The sequence below is a fragment of the Engystomops pustulosus genome, chromosome 10 (assembly GCF_040894005.1).
Source record: "Engystomops pustulosus chromosome 10, aEngPut4.maternal, whole genome shotgun sequence".
Lineage (NCBI taxonomy): Eukaryota > Metazoa > Chordata > Amphibia > Anura > Leptodactylidae > Engystomops > Engystomops pustulosus.
The window spans coordinates 11014337-11028446 of record NC_092420.1 but is presented as its reverse complement, the minus strand read 5'-3'; the positions used below and the strand labels follow the sequence as shown (position 1 = coordinate 11028446).

Here is a 14110-nt window from a genome sequence, read left to right as displayed (position 1 = left end):
TGTCCTTACACTGCTGTGCTGTCTGCAACCAGTTTTAGGTATTGCCCCTGGAGAGATGTGTAATCAGACCTTCGTGTAGGTTGTTAGTAGCAGCAGGACAAAGAAATATGGATTTAGACTTAGATTCCAGGATTACAACTTCTCCAAAGTGTGCTCTTTGCATTGATCTACCCTTACTGTGCTCTGTGTAAAAGCTGTAGCAGGCCTCTGGCGGAATACTACAGCAGACACTCAGAGCAGAGGAGAGGGGACAGCTTAAGAGTTCTATGCAAAGAGCTCAGAGCACAGCAGTGTAAGTCTTGGACTATGGATACATTTTGCACAGACCTGCTGCTACTAACAACGTACAAAGAAGCATGATTACACTGACCTCCAGGGCACTGTTTTTTAATTGCTAATACTGGTGAAAATGCAAAGAATGGTCAGAAAAAGGTCAGTTTATGGTTATTTTTATGTAATAATTGGGAGGGGGGATTAGTCTAATTGATATGGCCGAGTTTTACCTTTCCCATTATATTTGTGACGTCTTCCTCTCGATGCAGGAGTCTCTGATGTCAGCATACAGTTAGACCTGGAGGCCGAGTTTCACTTCACTCATCTCATCATGACTTTCAAGGTAAGTTTTTATCCACCCCATTAGGTCATTTTGGGTCAATAGTGGAGGGGTCCTTTCTCAGTATCCTCATCTTTGGGCCAGAGTTACAGCATCTTCTCTTCGGGAGGATTTCCTGAAGTATATAACACAATGATATGAATGGAAATTGTGTAATACCTCATTCCACCTGCGGGGGAGCTGCAGGGAAATCATACACTTACTGTCAGCTTTCTCCAGTGATCACAGCTGATCGCTGGTGATCAACCTATTGTCAAGAGACCCTTCTAACAAGTAGGGATGGTCCAAAGCTGAGACAAAATAAAAAAAAATAATTAAAATGAGCCTGGTTGTCATACTCATCCACATATGTTACGTTGCATGAACTTCATGTCGTCCTTATGTTCTCTTTTATTTTCTCAGACTTTCAGGCCGGCGGCCATGTTGGTGGAGCGGTCGGCTGACTTTGGGAGGAGTTGGCAGGTGTACAGATACTTTGCTTATGACTGCGCCGGCATCTTCTCGAATATTTCCCGCAGCAGCCAGAGGAGAGTGGACGATGTGATCTGTGAATCCCGGTATTCTGAAATTGAGCCGTCTACGGAAGGAGAGGTAAGAATGGATAAAGTGAAGCGCCACAGTCTAGGTAGGTGCTATTAACTGTGTGTAAACCTAGTATTGGGCTGTGTACACATTGGCGGCTACGATACCACACTCACAGACTCATATAGGGCTCTCCTATACGTCTGTATCAATAGAGGAAAATAATTACACAATATGGCACCATATAGGGCACCATATGGCAGCTTAGTTAATCTACTTCTCTGTCTCCTGCACATTGTGTATTATCACTATCTACTCCATAGCTACTTTGTGTCCTCATTGACTATAATGCAAAACCTTGTCTCAATAACTACAATTCAACAGTGTGTATTGGTTAATAATCCTCTTCTCTCTCTGTCTTAAGGTGATATTCAGAGTTCTGGATCCAGCAATTCACATCAGGGACCCATACAGTCCTCGTATTCAGAGTAAGTTACTTAATTAGAAATTAAGAATAGTGAGTGCAGCTCTGGAGTATAATACAGGATGTAACTCAGGATCAGTACAGGATAAGTAATGTCATGTATGTACACAGTGACTGCACCACCAGCAGCAGAATAGTGAGTGCAGCTCTGGAGTATAATACAGGATGTAACTCAGGATCAGTACAGGATAAGTAATGTCATGTATGTACACAGTGACTGCACCAGCAGCAGAATAGTGAGTGCAGCTCTGGAGTATAATACAGGGTGTAACTCAGGATCAGTACAGGATAAGTAATGTCATGTATGTACACAGTGACTGCACCAGCAGCAGAATAGTGAGAGCAGCTCTGGAGTATAATACAGGATGTAACTCAGGATCAGTACAGGATAAGTAATGTCATCTATGTACACAGTGACTGCACCAGCAGCAGAATAGTGAGTGCAGCTCTGGAGTATAATACAGGATGTAACTCAGGATCAGTACAGGATAAGTAATGTCATGTATGTACACAGTGACTGCACCAGCAGCAGAATAGTGAGTGCAGCTCTGGAGTATAATACAGGATGTAACTCAGGATCAGTACAGGATAAGTAATGTCATCTATGTACACAGTGACTGCACCAGCAGCAGAATAGTGAGTGCAACTCTGGAGTATAATACAGGATGTAACTCAGGATCAGTACAGGATAAGTAATGTCATGTATGTACACAGTGACTGCACCAGCAGCAGAATAGTGAGTGCAGCTCTGGGGTATAATACAGGATGTAACTCAGGATCAGTACAGGATAAGTAATGTCATGTATGTACACAGTGACTGCACCAGCAGCAGAATAGTGAGTGCAGCTCTGGGGTATACTACAGGATGTAACTCAGGATCAGTACAGGATAAGTAATGTCATGTATGTACACAGTGACTGCACCAGCAGCAGAATAGTGAGTGCAGCTCTGGAGTATAATACAGGATGTAACTCAGGATCAGTACAGGATAAGTAATGTCATGTATGTACACAGTGACTGCACCAGCAGAATAGTGAGTGCCGCTCTGGAGTATAATAAATGTATTACACAGTGACTCCACGAGAAGGATCTGATTGATTCCATGCAGGATACTCGGCCATGTTTCCAGCCTCCGGTAGCTATGAGATGATAGATACAGGAGGCTTACAGCAGAATTACCAGCTCATTCTTGAGTTATTTCTAATGGTTATGAGGACGTCTGTCTCCTCTCTGGATGCTGCGGAGCTATTTGTGAGCCGGGGAGACGACGTATGAGGTTGTTACTGATTTAGCTCGATGCTTTGCTGCACTTCCATACATGGCCGCCTCCTGTAGAGCGGATGGTGCGGGGTGTTGGTCTTGGCTCTCCTCCAGTCACCAGCCTTGTGTAGAGTTTATTAAATAGATTACAGAAAAGTCCTGACAAGTCCCAGCTGGTGGAATAAGTGGAAGTGTCACCCTGCAGCCCCCCAGACAACAAGTGCAGGCGGGCGACATTGTAAAGTACATCACTATAGAGCTCAGGCAAAATGGCCGCCCCCAGAGTCAGGGACACAAAATAAGAAAATAAAAACAATTAAAAATAAAAAGTGGTCGATTTTGTTATCAAGTTCCAAACATAGAATGGTCAAACATTCCCTTTAAGATAACACGAAGAGCCGCATGGCCGCACGAGCGCCCCCAAAATCTGACTGAGGTCCTTTCTATGATTTTTTTTGTTTTAGATCTTCTGAAAATCACCAACCTCAGGATTAACTTCACACGGCTGCACACCCTGGGGGACAACTTACTGGATTCCCGGGTGGAAATAAAGGAGAAGTATTATTACGCCCTGTACGAGCTGGTGGTACGAGGCAATTGCTTCTGTTACGGACATGCCTCCGAGTGCGCTCCCATAGAAGGGGTCTCCAAGGACGTAGACGGCATGGTAGGGGGCGCTTCATTCACATCATTAACTAATTTCACTTTTTTTGGTGCCCTCTTTTCTCCCCCCGGGGTTCCTCCTTTGCTTTCTCCATCAGGTCTCCTCTACAATGGCCGCCACTTCTTCATGAATGCTTCGTGTAAGTCACAGACACGCCCCCTGGATTGTCCCAGGTCAGAGATGGGAGGGGACGTGTCTGTGACTTAAATAATAATTAGGGCCTTTTTAGGAGAATGGATGAGGTAAGGAAACAGAGGAACCCAAAGTAGAATGGAGGGAACCAGCTATGGTGATGATTCTTGCCTAATTTATGATCATATTTTGCTTTATGAGTAGGTGGGTCAGTAAAATCCTCAAAATTGGCACATAGTAATAATAGTCAGGTGTCTAGAGTAACCAATTAAATTCTAGAATGTGACATAGGGGCGCAAATTCGTGTAGTATTGCGGTGTGGTCCTCGGCCTCCCGCTGAGGTAACAATAAAAAATCCGCAGCCTATGTCCATTATATTGGCTGGAGCGAGGTCACATGACCATATCTCATCCAATCATATTGATCCCATAACGTGAAAATGAGCCTCCTCAGACAATGGTGCCAGAAGCTTAGCCTAATTTTTGAGTGTTTTTCTCTCTCCTCAGGTTCATGGGAGATGCGTCTGTAAGCATAACACCAAGGGCCTGAACTGTGAGCAGTGCGACACCTTCTTCAACGACGTTCCCTGGAGACCGGCCGAGGGGCGCAGCTCTAACGCCTGTAAAAGTGAGTGGATATCCTTCCCTAGGTATCCCAGTTAGGCCTCATGCACAGGTCCTCATGAGGAGACGTGTGCCATGAGCCGCAAGCCGACTGGAGAAAAGCTAAGGGCAGTGAAGTCGGAGTCGTGAAGGCGGAGTCGTGAAGGCGGAGTCCATTTTGGTGGAGTCAGAGTCTCTACCAAAATGGACCGACTCCGAATCCAAAAATACATCATAAATACTTTCAATAAGTTCACCGCAGTATGTGCCTAATATTGTTTTTTATCAGAATCTATGGAAATTATGTTCTATAGATGTGCGTCCTATTCCTGTTCTAAGGATGGAGGCTTTTAGTTCAGATGAATGTGGATGCATTTTTTGCTCATGTTCAGTACAGGCAGTCCCCTACTTAAGGACACCTGACTTACAGACGACCCCTAGTTAAATACGGACCTCTCTGCCCACTGGTGAAGTTCTCTGGATGCTTTATCATTGCCCCAGACTGCACTGATCAGCTGTGAGGTGTCTGTAATGAAGCTTTATTGATAATCCTTGGTTCCATTACAGCAAAAAATGTTTAAACTCCAATTGTCACTGGTGGTTACTGCGCTTCCACAAACCCGAATCAGATTACAGAGGCTGTTCTCAAGCTTAAAAATAATTAGGTGAGACTTGAGGTCATCTATGAAGTTGGATCTAATGGAGGCGAGACTGTTAAAAAGAACAAATTCCTAGACTCAGTAAACAAATATTATTCAGTACATTTGTGTTGAAAATAACACAATTACTTACCCGTCCGATGGAGTTTACAGAAAGTGCGTTGTCCGACAATAATGCACTCTGCCGCGATTCACTAAGATCCTGCGCCCGATATCCTGCATGTGTCACTTCCCCGCTCAGGTCCCCGGAGTTCACATTCTTCTTCCTGGTGCATGTAAGTGCATTGTCTTGCAACACAATTTGAAAGTTAAATCCTGCGCTCAGTCCGGATCAGTCGGATCATCCGACAGCAGGCCCCCCCTGATTTGTGCTAGAACAGCTGCGCCAAAAACCGATTGCGTGGGACACAATCCGATGTTAAATACCTATCACAGCCGTGCAATTCCCGAAAACGGTGAACAGTCCAACGAAAAGTGCGATCTGCGAAAGTTACAGTTCTAAGGTTGTATTCCGCTAAATATTTTTTATGTTCTACCTAAATAACTTGGTTAGAAAAAGCCTTATTATTACTGTAAACTGGATTCGGGTTCGGCCGGGATTCATCAAGGTAGTTCCTCCGACGTCCACCAGGTGGCGCTGCTGCGCTGAAAAGCATCTGAACGCACTCAAGTTCACCGGGCCGGACCAAGTGAAGCTAAGCGCGTCCCAAGCGACACTTTTATTGTTTTAAATGCGGCGGTTTTTCCGAATCCGTCGGGTTTTCGCTCGTCCACGCCCCCAGATTTCCGTCGCGTGCATGCTGGCGCCGATGCGCCACGATCCGATCGCGTGCGCCAAAATCCCGGGGCAATACAGGGAAAATCGGCGCAAATCGGAAATATTCGCGTTCGGGAAAACGCGAATCGGGCCCTTAGTAAATGACCCCCAGTAAGTCAGTTTCACCCTTGACCCTGTAGTAGGGTCACGGCAGCCATTTTTACCAGTTATGGCGCCATCATCTCCATAGACATTCTGGTTAATTTCTGAAATAATTGGGAATTCTTTTTCATTTTCAGAATGTAACTGTAACAATCATTCCCGAAAGTGTCACTTTGACATGGCGGTGTACCTGTCCACCAGAAACACGAGCGGCGGCGTCTGTGATGACTGTCAGCACAACACCATGGGGCGCAACTGCGAGCAGTGCAAACCTTTCTACTACAAAGACCCCACCAAGGATATCCGGGACAGCAACGTCTGCAAAGGTAACGAGCAGCCCCCTCCAGAATCTCTGGTGGATCTGATGACCAGGTTATGGTCTTAAAGGGGCATTCCAGAAAATAGACATTGGTTACCTACCCTAAGGATGGGTGATTATATTGGTTTCTTGGGGTTCTGATACCTGGGACCCCCATTACTCGACTGGATGATCACCTCCTTTCCAAGCACAGTGCCACACTTTGTAAAGTGGCTGTACTCGGTATTGCAGCTCAGCCTCATGTAATACACCACAATAATAATCGTATCTGTGTCTCCCTTACAGCCTGTGACTGTGACCCGGACGGATCTCTGGACGGGGGGCTTTGCGACACACAGGATGACCCGTCTTTGGGCCTCATTGCGGGACAGTGCCGCTGCAAAGACTTTGTTGAAGGCCCCAGATGCGATAGATGCAAGTCCGGATTCTATGGGCTCAGTGGGGACCTCATCCCGGGATGTAAAAGTGAGAATCCACTGTTGAGTTTCATTCACAAAGAGCAGGAATTAAAGTGGGTGTATAATACCACATGATGGTGGTCTAATAAAACTGTCATAAAGGGTTCAGGCATTGCTGCCATGGAGTGCCTAAATAATACCCCCATGTAGTGCTCAACTGGTAGCATAATACAGTGCATGAAGAGCCTCAATAATACCGCTAAATTTCGATGAAATAATACCCCCATTCAATGCTCCATTAATAAAAGTACCAGTATGCAAATACTACCACCATCCTGTGCTATAATAATACCACCACATAATATCATCATACAGTGTCAGACAATAACACGATACAGAACCCAACTGATGCCACAATGTATTGCTTGAATAAAAGTACTATAATGCTGCCATGTAGTGCCACAAAACAATGCTAGAAAAATACCACCAGGGTTTAAATGAAACCATCATTCATTGGTAAATAATACCGCAATACAGTGCTTAAAGGAAGTCTTTAAGGCAAATCCATCCTGATAAACCAGGGACATTACTCATAGATCCAGGCACCGGGACTGTGGTAATCTTCTTACATTTGTTATCCATGGCCTCCTCCCTTCCAAAGTCAACATTTAACATTATGTTAGTTACCACAGCACCTCTGTGTTGTAGCTTCACAGGCTGTTACACTGTGCAGGAGCACTTCCCTTACTCCCACTGTATGAGATTACATCAAGCAGAGGGAGCAAGGAGGTGGAGCACTGAAACAGCCTATAAAGCCACAGCATAGAGGGGCTCTGGTAACACCCCCAGGTATTTTTTAGAAGGAAGGAAGCCTTGGATTACAAACATAAGAAGATTACCACAGTTTTGCTTTATCATGATGGATTCTGATGGTAGATTTCCTTTCATTAATACTCAAATAACACCACCGTACAATACTTAAATAAACCATCATACCTTGCTAAATTAATACCATCATACTGTAGTGTTACAATGAAACCACCATGCATGGTGTCAATAATACCACAATATAGTATTAAAATACAGTGCTGAAATATGTCATCCAGGGCCGGATTAAAGGAGGGGCTCATGGGGCTCGAGCCCCAGGGCCCCCACCACTTTCACTTTTTAAGGGGCCCCCACCAGTTTTGGACAGTCAGCGACTTAGCTCAGCTGTGTCTCTGTGCACAATGCGCAGCTGCCGGTGGCCGCTCGCAATGCACATAGGGGTCTAGGATGACAGCTGTATCAGTGAGACACAGCTGCCTTCGCTGGGGGAGATCACCATTTTCTACAGGGGACTGGCGGCTATAGTCTACAGGGGGCTGGAGGCTTTATACTACAGGGGTCTGGTGGCTTTATACTACAGGGGGCTGGCAGGCTATATACTACAGGGGGCTGGCAGGCTATATACTACAGGGGGCTGGCAGGCTATATACTACAGGTAGGCTGTCAGGCTATATACTACAGGGGGGGCTGGCAGGCTATATACTACAGGGGGGCTGGCAGGCTATATACTACAGGGGGGGCTGGCAGGCTACTAACCTCCAAAATCATTGTTGGAAGGGCCCCCACCAGTTTGCGCCCAGGGGCCCCCACCACCCTTAATCCGACCCTGATGTCATCATATAGAGATAAAATAATACCACCATTATACCATCATACATTATACCTTTATAATATAACGCCACATTATGGCCAGGGAGGTTCTGCCCTCGTGTAATATGGATTTTTTTGATACCATGATGTTGTAACCAGACAGGTCCGTCTCTTCTTAGGATGCCAGTGTGACCCCAGGGGCACCATCTCCGGTGCCTCCCATTGTGACCCCATCAGTGGAGACTGCTTCTGTAAGCGCTTCGTGACCGGACGAAGCTGTAACCAGTGTCTGGTAAGTCTGATGGAACCTGAGGTCAGAGGTCAAGCCATAAAGCCCGCCTCCAATTCTTTAAACTCCGCCTCTTAAAATTTTTGGTAAATATTTAAATTCCAAATTGACGATCCAGTAGACCTAATGTAACCCTCTCACTCCGGGATATGAGGTAAGCTATGGGCGTATTGTTGCGATGGCGAATTATTCCACGGCGGGTGGGGTGCTGTAAGGATCCATTCCGTACATACAAACACCTCGCGAGCTGCCACAGGAAATAACATTTCCTACCGTTAAAGGCTCGTATCCTCCGATGCATTCCAGACGGCAGCTGCCCGAAACTGGATCCCCTACGAGAAGGGACGTCTATGTGAATGTGCTGAGTGAGTTCCCCCCCCATGACGCCCCCCGCCTGTCATCTCTACCCGGATCAGACAAGCAGATCATAAGAACTGGGAAATAATCAGCCCTGTCACTGTCCAACCCATTACTCATACAAAATTAATTGAAATTTCTTTAAAAAAAAATATAAAAATATAGAATTTTTTAGTGAAATAAAAATTCCCATAAATAAATAAAAATTGATAAAAATTGTAAAAAAAAACTCTAATAAACTAGGGAAAAATAGAATTCAAGAAAAACGGAAGAATTGGGTGACTGCTCCTGTATTAGCAGATAGAAGCCTCCTGAGAACTGAGGGTGGGGTGTAAGGTTACAGTAAAGGGTCCAATGTTGGGCGCCCTCTTGTGGCTGGTTGTTAACACTTCTCCCACCCAACATGGACTTTATCCGTCCCTATTTTAAATGAAGTGTTGACTACCCCTAGGATGGGAAGGTAAAGCATATCTACCACCAGAATGAAGGAATGTATGCAAATGAGCCTACAGGGCTCCAGGCTCCATAAGTGTTAATGGAGCCTGGAGCCCCTCAGGCTCATTTGCATACAGTCTTTCATCCTGGTGGTAGATGTCCTTTAAAGTGAATCTACCATCAGAATCCCTCATGATAAACCAGGGACATTACTCTTAGATCCAGGCACCAGGACTGTGGGAATCTTCTTATATTTGTTATCCATGGCCTCCTTCCTTCTAAAATCAACTTTTAAAATTATAAGATTGTCGGGATCTGGAGGTGATACCAGAGCCCTTCCATGCTGTACCTTTCCAGGCTGTTACACTGTCTCCTCCTCAGCACTCCCCCCCCTCCCTCTGCCTGATGTAATCTTACACTGTGCCCCAATACAGTGTAACAGCTGGTGAAGCTACAGCACCGAGGGGTTCTGGTAACGCCCCCAGAGCCCTTCAAGCTCATTTGCATAATTTTAAAAGTGTATTTTAGAAGGAAGGAGGCCATGGATAACAAATATAAGGAGATTACCACAGTCCCGGTCCTGGATCTATGATTAATGTCCCTGGTTTATCATGGTGGATTCTGATGGTAGATTTCCTCTATAACAAGCAGGTTGGGGGACCCTAAGATGGGCGGCCCTCACCCCCATCCATAGTAGCTGCACTTATGTTCTTGGTCCCGAAACCAAATAACCCAATGTTGGATGGGGCTATTGTGGTAGCTCTACTGTATGTTCTGGATTGTGATATTTTATCTCTTATCTCACCAGCCTGAATACTGGGCTCTGAGTCATGATCTCCACGGATGTCGGGCCTGCGATTGCGACGTGGGCGGAGCCTGGGACAACCAGTAAGTCCAGGGGCAAAAAAATCCACATTTCAGGCCTGTTCTGCCCCAAACTGTAGAAAACCCCATTAAATGTATAGCAGTATTATTTATACAATGTATAGCAGTACTAATAGATGTCTTATAATAGACTTATAATTACACTGTATGGTGGTATTATGAGAACACGGTATGGGGGTATTATCAGAGCGTGGTATGGGGGTATTATCAAAGCACAGAATGGGGGTATTATGAGAGCACGGTATGGGGGTATTATCCGGGCATGGTATGGGGGTATTATCAGGGCATGGTATGGGGGAATTAACAGAGCGCGGTATGGGGGTATTATCAGAGCACGGTATGAGAGCATTATCAGAGCACAGTATGGGGGTATTATCAGAGCATGGTATTGGGGGGTATTATCAGAGCATGATATGGGGGTATTATTATAGCACGGTATTGGGGGTATTATCAGAGCATGGTATGGGGGTATTATCTGAGCATGGTATGGGGTTATTTAAAGCACGGTATTGGGGTATTATCAGAGCACGGTATGGGGGTACTATTAGAGCACGGTATGGGAATATTATCAAAGCACGGTATAGGGGTATTATCAGAGCACGGTATGGGGGTATTATCAGAGCACGGTATGGGGGTATTATCAGAGCACGGTATGGGGGTATTATCAGAGCACGGTATGGGGGTATTATCAGAGCATGGTATGAGGGTATTATCAGAGCACAGTATGGGGGTATTATCAGAGCACGGTATGAGAGAATTATCAGAGCACAGTATGGGGGTATTATCAGAGCATGGTATTGGGGGGTATTATCAGAGCATGGTATGGGGGTATTATCAGAGCACAGTATGGGGGTATTATCAGAGCATGGTATGGGGGTATTATCAGAGCACGGTATGAGGGTATTATCAGAGCACGGTATGGGGGTATTATCAGAGCATGGTATGAGGGTATTATCAGAGCACGGTATGGGGGTATTATCAGAGCATGGTATGGGAATATTATCAGAGCACGGTATGGGGGTATTATCAGAGCATGGTATGGGGGTATTATCAGAGCACGGTATGAGGGTATTATCAGAGCACGGTATGGGGGTATTATCAGAGCACAGTATGGGGGTATTATCAGAGCATGGTATTGGGGGTTATTATCAGAGCATGGTATGGGGGTATTATCAGAGCACAGTATGGGGGTATTATCAGAGCATGGTATGGGGGTATTATCAGAGCACGGTATGAGGGTATTATCAGAGCACGGTATGGGGGTATTATCAGAGCATGGTATGAGGGTATTATCAGAGCACGGTATGGGGGTATTATCAGAGCACGGTATGAGGGTATTATCAGAGCATGGTATGGGGGTATTATCAGAGCATGGTATGGGAGAATTATCAGAACACGGTATGGGGGTATTATCAGAGCATGGTATAGGGGTATTATCAGAGCACGGTATGAGGGTATTATCAGAGCACGGTATGAGGGTATTATCAGAGCACAGTATGGGGGTATTATCAGAGCATGGTATGGGAATATTATCAGAACACGGTATGGGGGTATTATCAGAGCATGGTATAGGGGTATTATCAGAGCACGGTATGAGGGTATTATCAGAGCACGGTATGGGGGTATTATCAGAGCACGGTATGAGGGTATTATCAGAGCACGGTATGGGAGTATTATCAGAGTACGGTATGGGGGTATTATCAGAGCATGGTATGGGAATATTATCAGAGCACGGTATGAGGGTATTATCAGAGCACGGTATGGGGGTATTATCAGAGTACGGTATGGGGGTATTATCAGAGCATGGTATGGGAATATTATCAGAGCACGGTATGGGGGTATTATCAGAGCACCAAACACATATATATGTATATGTATGGCGGTGACAGCACCGTGTAGAATTGAAATGAAGGTAACTGTTTGTATTTGGCTGACATATGGCCTATTTTTTTAGGAACTATATGATGCTATTATTTAGGTGCTGAAGAGTTATATTCGTATATGTGTGCAGTGTATAGCAGTGAGAGCACTGTATGGCAATGTATTAAGGAAATTGTGCTTGATGTATGGCGGTCTTACTTGGTAACTCTTATTATACTACATGACACTGCATGGACGTGCACCCACTATACATCATACAGGCTCACACCAGGACGTCCTCGGATGGTTCTGAACCGGTCAGACATTGGACTGCAGCAGCAGACGCTTATTTTGGGGCCTCTAGTCTGGTGTCAAGTGTCTCTTCTATTTTCGTGTCCCGGTTATTTCCATCCCTCCAGTTAGACTCCTTCACGTATCTAAACAATCCACAAATGTTATTCGTATTATCAGTGTTTCCAAGGAAAGATTCTGTCCCTATGACAACACTTACTCCCCTGGGATTTACTAGATAAAGTTTTTATTTTTCTTCCGTGGTGAGAAAATTAAAGAGAACTAATGGGTGTCCCTATGACAACACTGATGGGTAATAAATAGTGTCCCTATGATAACACTGATGGGTAATAAAGAGTGTCCCTATGATAACACTGATGGGGAAGAAAGAGTGTCCCTATGATAACACTGATGGGGAAGAAAGAGTGTCCCTATGATAACACTGATGGGTAATAAAGAGTGTCCCTATGATAACACTGATGGGGAATAGAGTGTCCCTATGATAACACTGATGGGGAATAGAGTGTCCCTATGATAACACTGATGGGGAATAGAGTGTCCCTATGATAACACTGATGGGGAATAAAGAGTGTCCCTATGATAACACTGATGGGTAATAAATAGTGTCCCTATGATAACACTGATGGGGAATAAAGAGTGTCCCTATGATAACACTGATGGGTAATAAATAGTGTCCCTATGATAACACTGATGGGTAATAAAGAGTGTCCCTATGATAACACTGATGGGGAATAGAGTGTCCCTATGATAACACTGATGGGGAATAGAGTGTCCCTATGATAACACTGATGGGGAATAGAGTGTCCCTATGATAACACTGATGGGGAATAAAGAGTGTCCCTATGATAACACTGATGGGTAATAAATAGTGTCCCTATGATAACACTGATGGGGAATAGAGTGTCCCTATGATAACACTGATGGGGAATAAAGAGTGTCCCTATGATAACACTGATGGGGAATAGAGTGTCCCTATGATAACACTAATGGGGAATAGAGTGTCCCTATGATAACACTAATGGGGAATAGAGTGTCCCTATGACAACACTGATGGGTAATAAATAGTGTCCCTATGATAACACTGATGGGGAATAGAGTGTCCCTATGATAACACTGATGGGGAATAAATAGTGTCCCTATGATAACACTGATGGGGAATAGAGTATCCCTATGATAACACTGATGGGGAATAAATAGTGTCCCTATGATAACACTAATGGGGAATAGAGTGTCCCTATGACAACACTGATGGGTAATAAATAGTGTCCCTATGATAACACTGATGGGGAATAGAGTGTCCCTATGATAACACTGATGGGAATAAATAGTGTCCCTATGATAACACTGATGGGGAATAGAGTGTCCCTATGATAACACTGATGGGGAATAAATAGTGTCCCTATGATAACACTAATGGGGAATAGAGTGTCCCTATGATAACACTGATGAGGAATAAAGAGTGTCCCTATGATAACACTGATGGGGAATAAAGAGTGTCCCTATGATAACACTGATGGGGAATAGAGTGTCCCTATGATAACACTGATGGGGAATAAAGAGTGTCCCTATGATAACACTGATGAGACATAGAGTGTCCCTATGATAACACTGATGGGGAATAGAGTGTCCCTATGATAACACTGATGGGGAATAAAAAGCGTCCCTATGATAACACTGATGAGACATAGAGTGTCCCTATGATAACACTGATGGGGAATAAAGAGTGTCCCTATGATAACACTGATGGGGAATAAAGAGTGTC

At 44.7% G+C, this 14110-nt stretch overlaps 1 protein-coding gene and 1 long non-coding RNA gene across 6 annotated transcripts in view; one reads left to right on the top strand and one right to left on the bottom strand.

The window, feature by feature from the left end:
* The window catches only part of LOC140105000 (uncharacterized), a 30755-nt gene extending 29726 nt beyond the window's left edge, over positions 1–1029 (bottom strand). The window contains exon 1 of the long non-coding RNA XR_011850474.1: positions 952–1029. This is a non-coding gene — a long non-coding RNA (uncharacterized lncRNA). The remainder of the gene's footprint in view (positions 1–951) is intronic.
* The window catches only part of LAMB2 (laminin subunit beta 2), a 70766-nt gene that overhangs the window by 31534 nt on the left and 25122 nt on the right, over positions 1–14110 (top strand). For all 5 annotated transcript variants that reach the window (XM_072128835.1, XM_072128834.1, XM_072128831.1 and 2 more), the window contains exons 5-13: positions 543–616; positions 1016–1204; positions 1560–1623; positions 3344–3546; positions 4182–4302; positions 5993–6181; positions 6460–6639; positions 8390–8502; positions 10100–10179. In XM_072128835.1, the coding sequence (XP_071984936.1) occupies positions 543–616; positions 1016–1204; positions 1560–1623; positions 3344–3546; positions 4182–4302; positions 5993–6181; positions 6460–6639; positions 8390–8502; positions 10100–10179 (1213 nt within the window). The remainder of the gene's footprint in view (positions 1–542; positions 617–1015; positions 1205–1559; positions 1624–3343; positions 3547–4181; positions 4303–5992; positions 6182–6459; positions 6640–8389; positions 8503–10099; positions 10180–14110) is intronic.